This window comes from Salvelinus alpinus, chromosome 26, assembly GCF_045679555.1.
Source record: "Salvelinus alpinus chromosome 26, SLU_Salpinus.1, whole genome shotgun sequence".
Lineage (NCBI taxonomy): Eukaryota > Metazoa > Chordata > Actinopteri > Salmoniformes > Salmonidae > Salvelinus > Salvelinus alpinus.
The window spans coordinates 5,173,756-5,187,480 of record NC_092111.1 but is presented as its reverse complement, the minus strand read 5'-3'; the positions used below and the strand labels follow the sequence as shown (position 1 = coordinate 5,187,480).

Below are 13,725 nucleotides of genomic sequence, written 5' to 3'. Positions count from 1 at the left end.
ATAGGAAGCTGATTCTAGATTACATTTCTTATTGGAGATGCTTAATGTGAGTCTGGAAGGAGAGTTTACAGTCTAACCAGACACCTAGGTATTTGTAGTTGTCCACACATTCTAAGTCAGAACCGTCCAGAGTAGTGATGCTAGACGGGAGGGCAGGTGCAGGCAGCGATCAGTTGAAGAGCATGCATTTAGTTTTACTTATATTTAAGAGCAGTTGGAGGCCACGGGAGGAGAGTTGTATGGCATTGAAGCTTGTTTGGAGGTTTGTTAACACGGTGTCCAAAGAAGGGCCAGATGTATACAGAATGGTGTCGTCTGCATAGAAGTGGATCAGAGAATCACCAGCAGCAAGAGCGACATCATTGATATATACAGAGAAGAGAGTCGGCCCGAGAATTGAACCCTGTGGCATCCCCATAGAGACTGCCAGAGGTCCGGACAACAGGCCCTCCGATTTGGCACACTGAACTCTATCTGAGAAGTAGTTGGTGAACCAGGCGAGGAAGTCATTTGAGAAACCAAGGCTATTGAGTCTGCCAATAAGAATGCGGTGATTGACAGAGTCGAATGCCTTGGCCAGGTCGTTGAATACGGCTGCACAGTACTGTCTTTTATCGATGGCGGTTAAGATATCGTTTAGGACCTTGAGCGTGGCACCCATGACCAGCTCAGAAACCAGATTGCATAGCAGAGAAGGTACGGTGGGTTTCGAAATGGTCGGTGATCTGTTTGTTATCTTGGATTTCGAAGATTTTAGAAAGGCAGGGCAGGATGGATATAGGTCTATAACAGTTTGGATCTAGAGTGTCTCCCCCTTTGAAGAGGGGGATGACCGAGGCAGCTTTCCAATCTTTAGGGATCTCAGATGATACGAAAGAGGGGTTGAACAGGCTAGTAATGGGGGTTGCAACAATTGCGGCAGATCATTTTAGAGAGTGTCCAGATTGTCTAGCCCAGCTGATTTGTAGGGGTCCAGATTTTGCAGCTCTTTCAGAACATCAGCTATCTGGATTTGGGTGAAGGAGACGCGGGGGGGCTTGGGCAAGTTGCTGCGGGGGTTGTAAAGCTGTTGGCCGGGGTAGGGGTAGCCAGGTGGAAAGCATGGCCGTAGAAAAATGCTTATTGAAATTCTCGATTATTGTAGATTTTATCGGTGGTGACAGTGTTTCCTAGCCTCAGTGCAGTGGGCAGCTGGGAGGAGGTGCTCTTATTCTCCATGGACTTTAGTGTCCCAAAGCTTTTTGGAATTTGTGCTACAGGATTCAAATTTCTGTTTGAAAAAGCTAGCCTTTGCTTTCCTAACTGACTGTATATTGGTTCCTAAGTTCCCTGAAAAGTTGCATATCGCAGGGCCTATTCGATGCTAATGCAGTTCGCCACAATATGTTTTTGTGCTGGTCAAGGACAGTTGAGTGAACCAAGGGCTATATCTGTTCTTAGTTCTACATTTTTTTGAATGGGGCATGCTTATTTAAGATGGGGAGGAAAGCACTTTTTAAAGAATAACCACTGATGGGATGAGGTCAGTATCCTTCCAGGATACCCGGGCCAGGTCGATTAGAAAGGCATGCTCGCTGAAGTGTTTTAGGGAGCGTTTGACAGTGATGAGGGGTGGTCTTTTGACCGTGGACCCATTACGGACGCAGGCAATGAGGCAGTGATCGCTGAGGTCCTGGTTGAAGATGGCAGAGATGTATTTAGAGGGCAAGTTGGTCAGCATAATATCTCTGAGGGTGCCCGTGTTTACGGATATAGGGTTGTACCTGGTAGATTCCTTGATAATTTGTGTGAGATTGAGGGCGTCTAGCTTAGATTGTAGGACGGCCGGGGTGTTAAGCATATCCCAGGTTAGGTCACCTATCTCTAACTCTGAAGATAGATGGGGGGCAATCAATTCACATATGGTGTCCAGGGCACAGCTGGGGGCTGAGGGGTTCTATAACAAGTGGCAACCGTGAGAGACTTATTTCTGGAAAGGTGGATTTTTAAAAGTAGAAGCTCAAACTTTTTGGGCACAGACCTGGATAGTATGACAGAACTCTGCAGTAGATTGCAACTCCGCCCCCTTTGGCAGTTCTATCTTGATGGAAAATGTTGTCGTTGGGGATGTACATTTCAGAATTGTTGGTGGCCTTCCTAAGCCAGGATTCAGACACGGCTAGGACATCAGGGTTGGCGGAGTGTGCTAAAGCAGTGAATAAAACTAAGTTAGGGAGGAGGCTTCTGATGTTAACATGCATGAAACATTACATTTTACATTTAAGTCATTTAGCAGACGCTCTTATCCAGAGCGACTTACAAATTGAAACCAAGGCTTTTACGGTTACAGAAGTCAACAAATGAGAGCACTTGGGAAATAGGTGTGGTACTGGGGGCTACAGGGCCTGGGTTAACCTCTACATCACCAGAGGAGGAGTAGGATAAGGGTACGGCTATAAGAACTGGTTGTCTAGTGCGCTGGAGCAGATTTCTGGGCATGGTAGAATAGATTCAGGTTATAATGTACAGACAATGGTATGATAGGATGTGTGTACAGTGGAGGTCAACCTAGGCGTTGAGTGACGATGGGAGAGATTGCATCTCTGGAGGCGCAAGGTGAGGTCTCTACGTGTGGGGGGTTGGGACAAAAGAGCTTTCTAAGGCATTTTGATTGGGACTGGGGGCTCTACAGTGAAATAAAACAATAAGTACTAAACAAGACAACAGTAGACAAGGCATATTGACATTAGAGAGAGGCATAGAGCAGTCACGGGTGTTGATCGGGAGACCTAAGACAACAACGGGTAAATGGCGATGAATGGGCAGAGAGGGTCAGTTGGGTACGCACAGGACCAGAGTTCGAGGCTGGGGCCGACATATTAACAGAGGCCTGCTGGACTGTTCACTAACGCAGTACATCAGCTGTGTAGCCGAGTGATCATAGGGTCCAATGAGCAGCAATAGGTGAGCCGTTCGGTAGTTGCTACTATGCTAGGCGAGCGGGAAACGACAGCATTCAGAAAGCTAGCGGACCGGGGCTAGCGGATGGGTCTTCGGCGACATCGCAACGGAAAAGCCTGTTGAAACCACATCGGATGATTTACGTCGGCAGACCAGTCGTGATGGATTAAGTCTAGTCCTGGTCTAAAAAGCAAGCTCAATGGAGAATCTCCTTTGAATATGCTTTTTGATCAAGGACTTCTCTTAATCTGTGTCCCGAGAAACCACCCCTAAGAGTTGAACATGAAAACTAGATGAGCACAAAGTCACAAAACTCCATGTTTCTCCTCTCTGAACCCCCAGGTTCCCCCTGCAGCTGGAGAATGGTCAGACAGTGGAGCGCACGGTGGCCCAGTACTTCAGAGAGAAGTACAGCTTGCAGCTGAAGTACCCCCACCTCCCCTGCCTCCAGGTGGGCCAGGAGCAGAAACACACCTACCTGCCCCTAGAGGTGAGTACCAATAATAGTATTGCCATTGGCTCTTTGTAGAGCCCTGAGAGCCCTCTTTGTAGAGGCCTGTCTTTCCTGGTCAGATCATCTGCTCAGGATAAACTCGGGGCCCTAAGCATAAAACTGTACCAATACGGCTGTCTACCGTATTAAATTACTTTAACTCACATTCCTATGTCTCCTTGCAGGTGTGCAACATAGTAGCTGGCCAGCGCTGTATTAAAAAACTCACTGATAACCAGACGTCCACCATGATCAAAGCCACGGCCCGCTCTGCCCCAGACAGACAGGAGGAGATCAGCAGGCTGGTGAGTACTGTCTAAAGCGCCCTCCAATGACTGGGAGGTATTACGACTACTGAGTGACATGTCTACATAGTTAATCATACTAATTGCTTGCACTGATATACTGCTTTTCCAGATGCTCAAAGCGCTTACGTACTGTTGTAAGTGGGGAAACTCGCCTCATCCACCACCAAAACGAATGATTTCCTGTTTTGCTACTACCCCTCCCTCGATCCTTCTCCTCTATCCTTCCCCTGTCTGTGTCCAGGTGCGGAGTGCGAACTATGAGATGGACCCGTTCGTCCAGGAGTTCCAGTTCCGCGTGCGTGACGAGATGGAGCAGGTGACGGGCCGCGTGCTGCCGGCCCCCGGGCTGCAGTACGGCGGCAGGGTGAGCTCGGAACACTTCATGGTATCTACCCTTTTAAATCATCCTTCATCTGCATGTCTCTGTGCGTGTCTGTGATTTGGCTTCACCATCTCTCTTTCTTGCCCCTGGGCTCTTTAACTTTTGTCGCTTTTGACAAACTGTCAACCTCTACCACCATTTCACCCACCTCTGTTTTTCTCTCTGAAAATAATAATTTCGACTTTTCTTATGTGAAGGCTACGACAAATGGCATGACGGTGTTTTTAGATACATTAAATTATACTCTTCCCCCTTGTGTGTGTGTGTCAGCCCCAGCAGGTGAGCCCTGTGGTGTCTTTGCAGAACCGCACGGTGGCCACGCCCAGCCACGGCGTGTGGGACATGAGGGGCAAACAGTTCCACACCGGGGTGGAGATCAAGATGTGGGCCATCGCCTGCTTCGCCACACAGAGGCAGTGTCGCGAGGAGATCCTCAAGTGAGTGCTGTCTGTCTCATACATGCATACATATACTGTACATCATAAACACACACAGACAGACAGAGAGGTCTCTGTATCAACAGTTAAATACTCAGCACAATGCAATAACATAATATACATACAAATATTATTATCATATCTTTGTTATTTCACATTTATTACACTGAACAAAAAGTATAAACGCAACCTGTAACAATTTCAAAGATTTTACTGAGTTACATATAGTTCATATAAGGAAATCAGTCAATTGAAATAAATAAATTAGGCCCTAATCTATGGATTTCACATGACTGAGAGTACAGATATGCATTTGTTGGTAACAAATACCTTAATAAAACAAAAAGGTAGGGGCGTGGATCAGAACACCAGTCAGTATCTGGTGTGACCACCATTTGCCTCGTGCAGCGTGACACCTCTCTTTCGCATGGAGTTGATCAGGCTGTTGATTGTGGCCTGTGGAAGGTTGTCCCACTCCTCAATGGGTGTGAGGAGTTGCTGGATATTGGCGGGAACTGGAACACGCTGTCGTACACATCACCTCATGCTGAAACATGAGGTGATTGTGGAGGATGAATGGCACGACAATGGACCTCAGGATCTCATCATGCTGAAACATGAGGTGATGGTGGAGGATGAATGGCACGACAATGGACCTCAGGATTACGTCACGGTATCTCTGCATTCAAATTGCCAACAATAGAATGCAATTGTGTTCTTGTCCGTAGCCTATGGCTGCCCATACCAGCACTCAGATAAGCTTCGCTGAGAATTCTGGTTGTGCAAACTCACAGTTTTATTAGCTGTCTGGGTGGCTGGTCTCAGACGATCCAGCAGGGGAAGAAGCTGGATGTGCAGGTCCTGGACTTGCGTGTTTACAGGTGGTCTGCGGTTGTGAGGCCGGTTGGACTTTCTGCCAAATTCTCTAAAACAACGTTGGAGGCAGCTTATGGTAGATAAATGAACATTCAAATCTCTGGCAACAGCTCTGGTGTACATTCCTGCAGTCAGCATGCCAATTGCACACTCCCTCAGGACTTGAGACATCTGTGACATTGTGTTTGACAAAACTGCACATTTTAGAGTGGCCTGTTTTTAATCAACTTCTTGATGTGCCACACCTGTCAAGTGAATGGATTATCTTGGCGAAGGAGAAATACATGTATGCACAAAATTTAAGAGAAATAAGCTTTTTTTGTGCATATGGAAAATGTCAGGGATCTTCTATTTCATGTGCATGAAACATGGGACCAACACTTTACATGTTGCATTTTATATATTTTTCCAGTATGATTTATTTAGGTTGGTTTCTGCAAAACTTTGTCTCTGTGTGTCCGTCCATATCGTCTCTTTGGGTCTCCTCGTCCTCTCTCTCCTTCTCATCCTCTCTCTTCTTCCCTCTGTCTCTCCAGGGGTTTCACTGACCAGCTGCGTAAGATCTCTAAGGATGCTGGGATGCCCATCCAGGGCCAGCCATGTTTCTGTAAATACGCCCAGGGATCAGACAGCGTGGAGCCCATGTTCAGGCACCTGAAGAACACCTACACTGGCCTGCAGCTCATCATCGTCATCCTACCTGGGAAGACCCCTGTCTATGGTACGGTCCCAGACTAGACACTGTTTCAAGCAGCCACCCTTTGCTTTGATGACAGCTTTGCACACTCTTGGCATTCTCTCAACCAGCTTCACCTGGAATGCTTTTCCAACAGTCTTGAAGGAGTTCCCACATGCTGAGCACTTGTTGGCTGCTTTTCTATCAATGTGGTCCAACTCATCCCAAACCAGCTCAATTGGGGTGAGGTCGGTTGATTTGTGGAGGCCAGGTCATCTGATGCAGCACTCCATCACTATCCTTCGTCAAATAGCCCTTACACAGCCTTGAGGTGTGTTGGGTCATTGTCCTGTTGAAAAACAAATGATAGTCCCACTAAGCACAAACAAGACGGTATGGCATATTGCTGCAGAATGCTGTGGTAGCCATGCTAGTTAAGTGTGCCTTGAATTCCAAATAAATCACAGACTGTGTCACCAGCAAAGCACCGCCACACCATCACACTCCTCCATGCTTCACGATGGGAACCACACATGCAGAGATCATCCGTTCACCTGCACTGCGTCTCACAAAGACACGGCGGTTGGAACCAAAAATCTCACATTTGGACTCATCAGACCAAAGGACAGATTTCCACTGGTCTAATGTCCATTGCTTGTGTTTCTTGGCCCAAGCAAGTCTCTTCTTCTTATTGGTGTCTTTTAGTAGGTTTTTTGTTGTTGCAGCGATTCAACCATGAAGACCTGATTCACGCAGCCTCCTCTGAACAGTTGATGTTGAGATGTGTCTGTTACTTGAACTCTGAAGCATTTATTTGGGCTGGTTTATGTGACTGCACTTGAAGAAACTTTCAAAGTTCTTGAAACTTTCCTGAATGACTGACCTTCATGTCTTAAAGTAATGATGGACTGTCGTTTTTCTTTGCTTATTCGAGCTGTTCTTGCCATAATATGGACTTGGTCTTTTACCAAATAGGGCTATCTTCTGTATACCACCCCTACCTATACCTGGTATACAGAAGATAGCCCTATTTGGTAAAAGACCAAGTCCATATTATGGCAAGAACAGCTCAAATAAGCAAAGAGAAATGACAGTCCATCATTACTTTAAGACATGATGGTCAGTCAATCAGGAAAGTTTCAAGAACTTTGAAAGTTTCTTCAAGTGCAGTCACAAAAACCATCAAGCACTATGATGAAACTGGCTCTCATGAGGACCGCCACAGGAAAGGAAGACCCAGAGTTACCTCTGCTGCAGAGAGTTACCAGCCTCAAAAATTGCAGCCCAAATAAATGCTTCAGAGTTCAAGTAACAGACACATCTCAACATCAACTGTTCAGATGAGACTGCGTGAATCAGGCCTTCATGGTGGAATTTCTGCAAAGAAACAACTACTAAAGGACACCAATAAGAAGAAGAGAATAGTTTGGGCCAGAAACACAACCATTTGACATTAGACTGGTAGAAATCTGTAATTTGGTCTGGAGTCAAAATGTGACATTTTTGGTTCTAACTGCCGTGTCATTGTGAGACGCAGAGCAGGTGAACAGATGATCTCCTTATGTGTGGTTCCCACTGTGAAGCATGGAGGAGTGTGATGGTGTGGGGGTGCTTTGCTGTGATTTATTTGGAATTCAAGGCACACTTAACCAGCATGGCTACTGCAGCATTCTGCTAGATACGCCATTCCATCTGATTTGCGCTTAGTCCCACTATCATTTGTTTTTCAACAGGACAATGACCCCAAACACACCTCCAGGCTGTGTAAGGGCTATTTGACCAAGGATAGTGATGGATTGCTGCATCAGATGACCTGGCCTCCACAATCACCCGACCTCAACCCAATTGAGATGGTTTGGGATGAGTTGGACGGCAGAGTGAAGGAAAAGCAGCCAACTAGTGCTCTACATATGTGGCAACTCCTTCAAAACTGTTGGAAAAGCATTCCAGGTGAATCTGGTTGAGAGAATGCCAAGAGTGTTCAAAGCTGTCATCAAGGAAAATGGTGGCTACTTTGAAGATTCCAAAATACATTGGCAAGAAAGTATGTGAACCCTTTGGAATTGCCTGGCTTTCTGCATTAATTGGTCATCAAATTTGATCTGATCTTCGTCTAAGTCACAATAATAGACAAACAGTGTGTTTTAAATGTAATAACACACACATTATTCTATATTTTTTTGTCTATACTGAATACATCATTTTAACTATACACAGTGTAGGTTGGGAAATGTATGTGAACCCCTAGGCTAATGACTTCTCCAAAAGCTAATTGGAATCAGGAGTCGGCTAACCTGGAGTCCAATCAATGAGACGAGATTGGAGATGTTGGTTAGAGCTGCCTTGCCCTATTAAAAAACACTCACAAAAGTTGTGTTTGCTATTCACAAGAAGCATTGCCTGATGTGAACCATGCCTTGAACAAAAGAGATCTTAGAAGACCTCAGATTAAAAATTGTTGACTTGCATAAAGCTGGAAAGGGTTCCAAAAGTATCTCTAAAAGCCTTGATGTTCATCAGTCCACGGTAAGACAAATTGTCTATAAAATGGAGAACGTTCAGCACTGTTGCTACTCTCCCTATGAGTGGCCGTCCTGCAAAGATAACTGCAAGAGCACAGCGCAGAATGCTCAGTGAGGTTTAAGAAGAATCCTAGAGTATCAGCTAAAGATTTACAGAAATCTCTGGATCACGCGAACATCTCTGTTGATGAGTCTACGATACGTAGAACACTAAACAAGAATGGTGTTCACAGAAGGACACCACGGAAGAAGACACTGCTGTCCACGTCTGAAGTTTGCAAAAGTGCACCTGGATGTTCCACAGCGCTACTGGCAAAATATTCTGTGGACAGATGAAACTACAGTTGAGTTGTTTGAAAGGAACACAACACTATGTGTTGAGGGGGGGAAAAGCACAGCACACCAGTGTCAAAACCTCATCCCAACTGTAAACTATGGTGGAGGGAGGATCATGATTTGGGCTGGTTTGCTTCCTCAGGGCTGGACACCTTGCTATCATCGACGGAAAAACTTGGGAATTCATTTATCAAGACATTTTGCAGGAGAATGTTAGGCTATCTGTCCGCCGACGGAAGCTCAACAGAAGTTGGGTGACGCAACAGGACAACGACCCAAAACACAATAGTAAATCAACAACAGAATGGCTTCAACAGAAGAAAATACGTCTTCTGGAGTGGCCCAGTCAGAGACCTCAACCCGATTGAGAGGCTGTGGCATGACCTTGAGAGCGGTTCACACCAGACATCCTAAGAATATTGGTAAACTGAAACAGTTTTGTAAAGAGGAATGGTCCAAAATTCCTCCTGACCGTTGTGCAGGTCTGATCCACAACTACAGAAAATGTTTGGTTGAGGTTATTGCTGCCAAAGGAGGGTCAACCTGTTATTAAATCCAAGGGTTCACGTACTTTTCCACCCTTCACTGTGAATGTTTACACAGTGTTTTCAATAAAGACATGAAAATGTATAATTGTGTGTTTATTAGTTTAAGCAGACTGTGTTTGTCTATTGTTGTGGCCTAGATGAAGATCAGGTCAAATTGTATGACCAATTTATGCAGAAATACAGGTATTTCCAAAGGGTTCACATACTTTTTCTTAATACAAAATATATTTTATATAATAGCAACACTTTTTTTTAGTTATACATGATTCCATATGTGTTATTTCATAGTTTTTATGTCTTCACTATTATTCTACAATGTAGAAATAAAGAAAAAACCTTGAATGAGTAGATGTGTCCATATTCTTTGACTGGTACTGTATATACACAGTGCATTCGGAAAGTATTCAAACCCCTTGACTTTTTCCACATTTGGTTATGTTACAGCCTTATTCTAAAATGTATTATTGTTTTTAATCCCTCAATCACACAATACCCTATAATGACAAAGCAAAATAAGGTTTTTAGTAATTGTTACAAATATTACATTTACATAAGTATTCAGACCCTTTACTCAGTACTTTGTTGAAGCACCTTTGGCAGTGATTACAGCCTTGAGTCTTCATGGGTATGACGCTACAAGCTTGGCACACCTGTATCTGGGGAGTTTCTCCCATTATTCTCTGCATATCCTCTCTAGCTCTGTCAGGTTGGTTGGGGAGCGTCGCTGCACAGTTATTTTTAGGTCTCTCCAGAGACGTTTGATTGGGTTCAAGTTCGGGCTCTTGCTGGGTCATTTCAAGGTCATTCAGACTTGTTCCGAAGCCACTCGTGTTGTCTTGGTATGTGCTTAGGGTCGTTTTCCTGTTGGAAGTTGAACATTTGCCCCAGTCCGAGGTCCTGAGCACTCTGGAGCAGGTTTTCAACAAGGATATCTCTGTACTTTGCTCTGTTCATCTTTCCCTCGATCCTGACTAGTCTCCCAGTCCCTTCCGCTGAAAAACATCCCCACCACATGGATGCTGCCACCACCCTGCTTCACAGTAGGGATGGTGCCTGGTTTCCTCCAGACGTGAAGCTTGGCATTCAGGCCAAAGAGTTCAATCTTGGTTTCATCAGACCAGATAATCTTATTTCAAGGTCAGAGACTTGACCAAGGCCCTTCTACCCCGATTGCTCAGTTTGGCCGGGCGGCCTTGTCTAGGAAGAGTCTTAGTGGTTCCAAACGTCTTCCATTTAAGAATGATGGAGGCCACTGTGTTCTTGGGGACCTTCAATGCTGCAGAAATGTTTTGGTACCCTTCCCCAGATCTGTGCCTCGAAACAATCCTATCTCAGAGCTCTACGGACAATTCCTTCGACCTCATAGCTTGGGTTTTTGCTCTGAGATGCACTGTCAACTTTGGGACCTTTTTATATAGACAGGTGTGTGCCTTTCCAAATCATGTCCAATCAATTGAATTTACCACAGGTGGACTGCAAGTTGTAGAAACATCGCAAGGATGATCAATGGAAACAGGATGCACCTGAGTTAAATTTTGAGTCTCACAACAAAGGGTTTGAATACACTACCGGTCAAAAGTTTGGGGTCACTTAGAAATGTCCTTGTTTTTGAAAGAAAAGCAAATTGTTTTTTGTCCATTGAAAATAACATTAGTGTAGACATTAATGTTGTAAATGACTATTGTAGCTGGAAACGGCAGATTTTTATGGAATGTCTACATAGGCATACGGAGGTCCATTATCAGCAACCATCACTCCTGTGTTCCAATGGCACATTGTGTTAGCTAATCCAAGTTTATAATTTTAAAAGGCTAATTGATCATGAGAGAACCCTTTTGCAATTATGTTAGCACAGCTGAAAACTGTTGTTCTGATTTAAAGAAGCAATACAACTGGCCTTCTTTAGACAAGTTGAGTATCTGTAGCATCAGCATTTGTGGGTTTGATTACTGGCTCAAAATGGCCAGAAACAAATAACGTTCTTCTGAAACTCGTCAGTCTTGTTCTGAGAAATGAAGGCTATTCCATGTGAGATATTGCCAAGAAACTGAAGATCTCGTACAACGCTGTGTACTACTCCCTTCACAGAACAGCGCGAACTGGCTCTAACTAGTTAGAAAGAGGAGTGGGAGGCCCCGGTGCACAACTGACCAAGAGGACAAGGACATTAGTGTCTAGTTTGAGAAACAGATTCCTCACAAGTCCTCAAATGGCAGCTTCATTAAATAGTACCCGCAAAACACCAGTCTCAACGTCAACAGTGAAGAGGCGACTCTGGGATGCTGGCCTTCTAGGGTATGAATGTACAGCAATGGTCACCTATCATTTGGCACACTCCCCCCTCTCGTGCTAGCAACATATCAAGTGCTACCCTATTCTGTATAGCTGTGAGGTGAGCGGCTTGCAATTCCGGTGTTATTATCGAAAATTATGTAGTGGTTAAATTTACCAAAGATTCTAAATTATATCCTAATCGATCTAAATCATGGGAATTTTCCGATGCCCCATACCAAGGAATTATCTCAAGTTTCGAGGATCGTCGTGACTCAATTGGAACGTCATTCTGTTGTGAAATGCTCCTTCTAACCCGTCTTAATCTGCTTGGAATGGAGGAGTTGGTTTTATGCATTACAACAATGGATATATTTAGTTGACCAAAAACACAGCACCCTGTCCAATTTGTTGGTAAATAAAGATATGCCTTATCACCACAGATCCAATAATGATCAGTAAACGTGGCCATATTGATGTGGAGAGTGAATGTCTGTTTCTGTCTGAATAGTGGTGTACCCCACATTTAGTTTACTGGGAATGCTAGAAGCACATGTTCCATTTATTCAGCTACATCCTATTGGGAAGACACTGTAATTAACACATGTTGACATTCCCAGATAGGATTCGTTGAATTGTGGTATGGAGATATTACTCGGGTTGTGACAATGGCATGTTTGGAATGCGGTTCACCGGGTTTGGATTAGAGTAAGTTCTGGTACAGTGTCTGGGTTCTAAAATATTTTCGGTGGATAATCAAATCCACCTCATATTTTTTGTCGATGACAAATCATCATTAATGCGTTTTACCCTGTGAAGGTTTACCCCATGACGTTTCATTTGATAAGAGCACTTCCAGTGCACATAGTGTCATTAATGCTGGCCTCTACCGAATACTGTAAGAGTTGTGAGATCGCTGAGTGTGGAAAGACTACATACATAGCAGGAGCTGTTTTCTACCATCAGTTCAGTTTTTACTGTATGATTAAGCAGTGACCATCAAGTGATTCCGGCTGTGATGCTCATCAAGTGGATGCATCGACCTCCTCCTCCTTCTGGTATCTAGGCGACTATTGTTTGCTGGACTCCCGTCCTGAGCCTGCCGTTGGCTCGAGCTAGAGCGGCTGTTACTTAAGTCCCACCGTGGGACTATGCTGGTGTTGCATTGTGGCCACTTCTCTCTCTGGGCTGTTCTGGTCCTCCCAGGGTCCATACAACAGCTGCAATGAGAAGACTGATCACGAAAGCAACAAACATGATGCATAGAGTCCGGTCCTGGTCCTCCCATGGCATTTGGGGTTGCCTACGACAGGACATCAGCTGGTACATCTTCATCTGGGTTGTGGGGAACCTTCCTGCAGTGGTTGGCGTGAACCCACATAGACCTTTCTGCAACTTTCACCGCTATCTGGGTTGTCAGGAGCACTTGGAATGGACCAGTCCAGCGCTGTTGGTGCCAGGCCTTTCTGCGGAGGTCCTTGATGACCACCCAATCGCCTGGTTGAAGTTTGTGGAGTGGTCCTTCCTTTTATTCAGGTAAAGCCGCTTTCACCCTGGGAAAAATTAGACTTCAGAACATTGTTAAGTGCCGCAAAGTAACTTACCATTTGATCCTTGCAACCCATCAATGTCAACCTGTTCTGTGGGAATGGAGTGTGAAGCATTATCATGGGTTTTCCTGTGTGTATTTCATGAGGTGCTAAACCAGTGGTACGATGGGCGCGTCCACACGTACATCAGAGGCATTACTGTTACCCATGGCAATCTGGTCTCAGCCATCAGTTTAATCAATTTATTTTTCAGTGTTTGGTTGGCTCTCTCCTATGAGATCACCACTGGACGGATGATAACTGCAATGTATATTGCAGGTCAATCTGCAAACTTTCAGAGATGTTCGGAATAACACTATTTACAAAATGAGAGCCGTTAATTTGGA

The 13,725-nt window shown here is 44.8% G+C and overlaps 1 protein-coding gene across 1 annotated transcript in view; it reads left to right on the top strand.

Annotated features, from left to right (window-relative positions):
* Positions 1–13,725, top strand: part of LOC139554497 (protein argonaute-3-like) — a 48,461-nt gene that overhangs the window by 12,590 nt on the left and 22,146 nt on the right. The window contains exons 8-12 of the mRNA XM_071367324.1: positions 3,283–3,430; positions 3,619–3,738; positions 3,983–4,126; positions 4,394–4,560; positions 5,973–6,157. Coding sequence (XP_071223425.1) covers positions 3,283–3,430; positions 3,619–3,738; positions 3,983–4,126; positions 4,394–4,560; positions 5,973–6,157 — 764 coding nt within the window. The remainder of the gene's footprint in view (positions 1–3,282; positions 3,431–3,618; positions 3,739–3,982; positions 4,127–4,393; positions 4,561–5,972; positions 6,158–13,725) is intronic.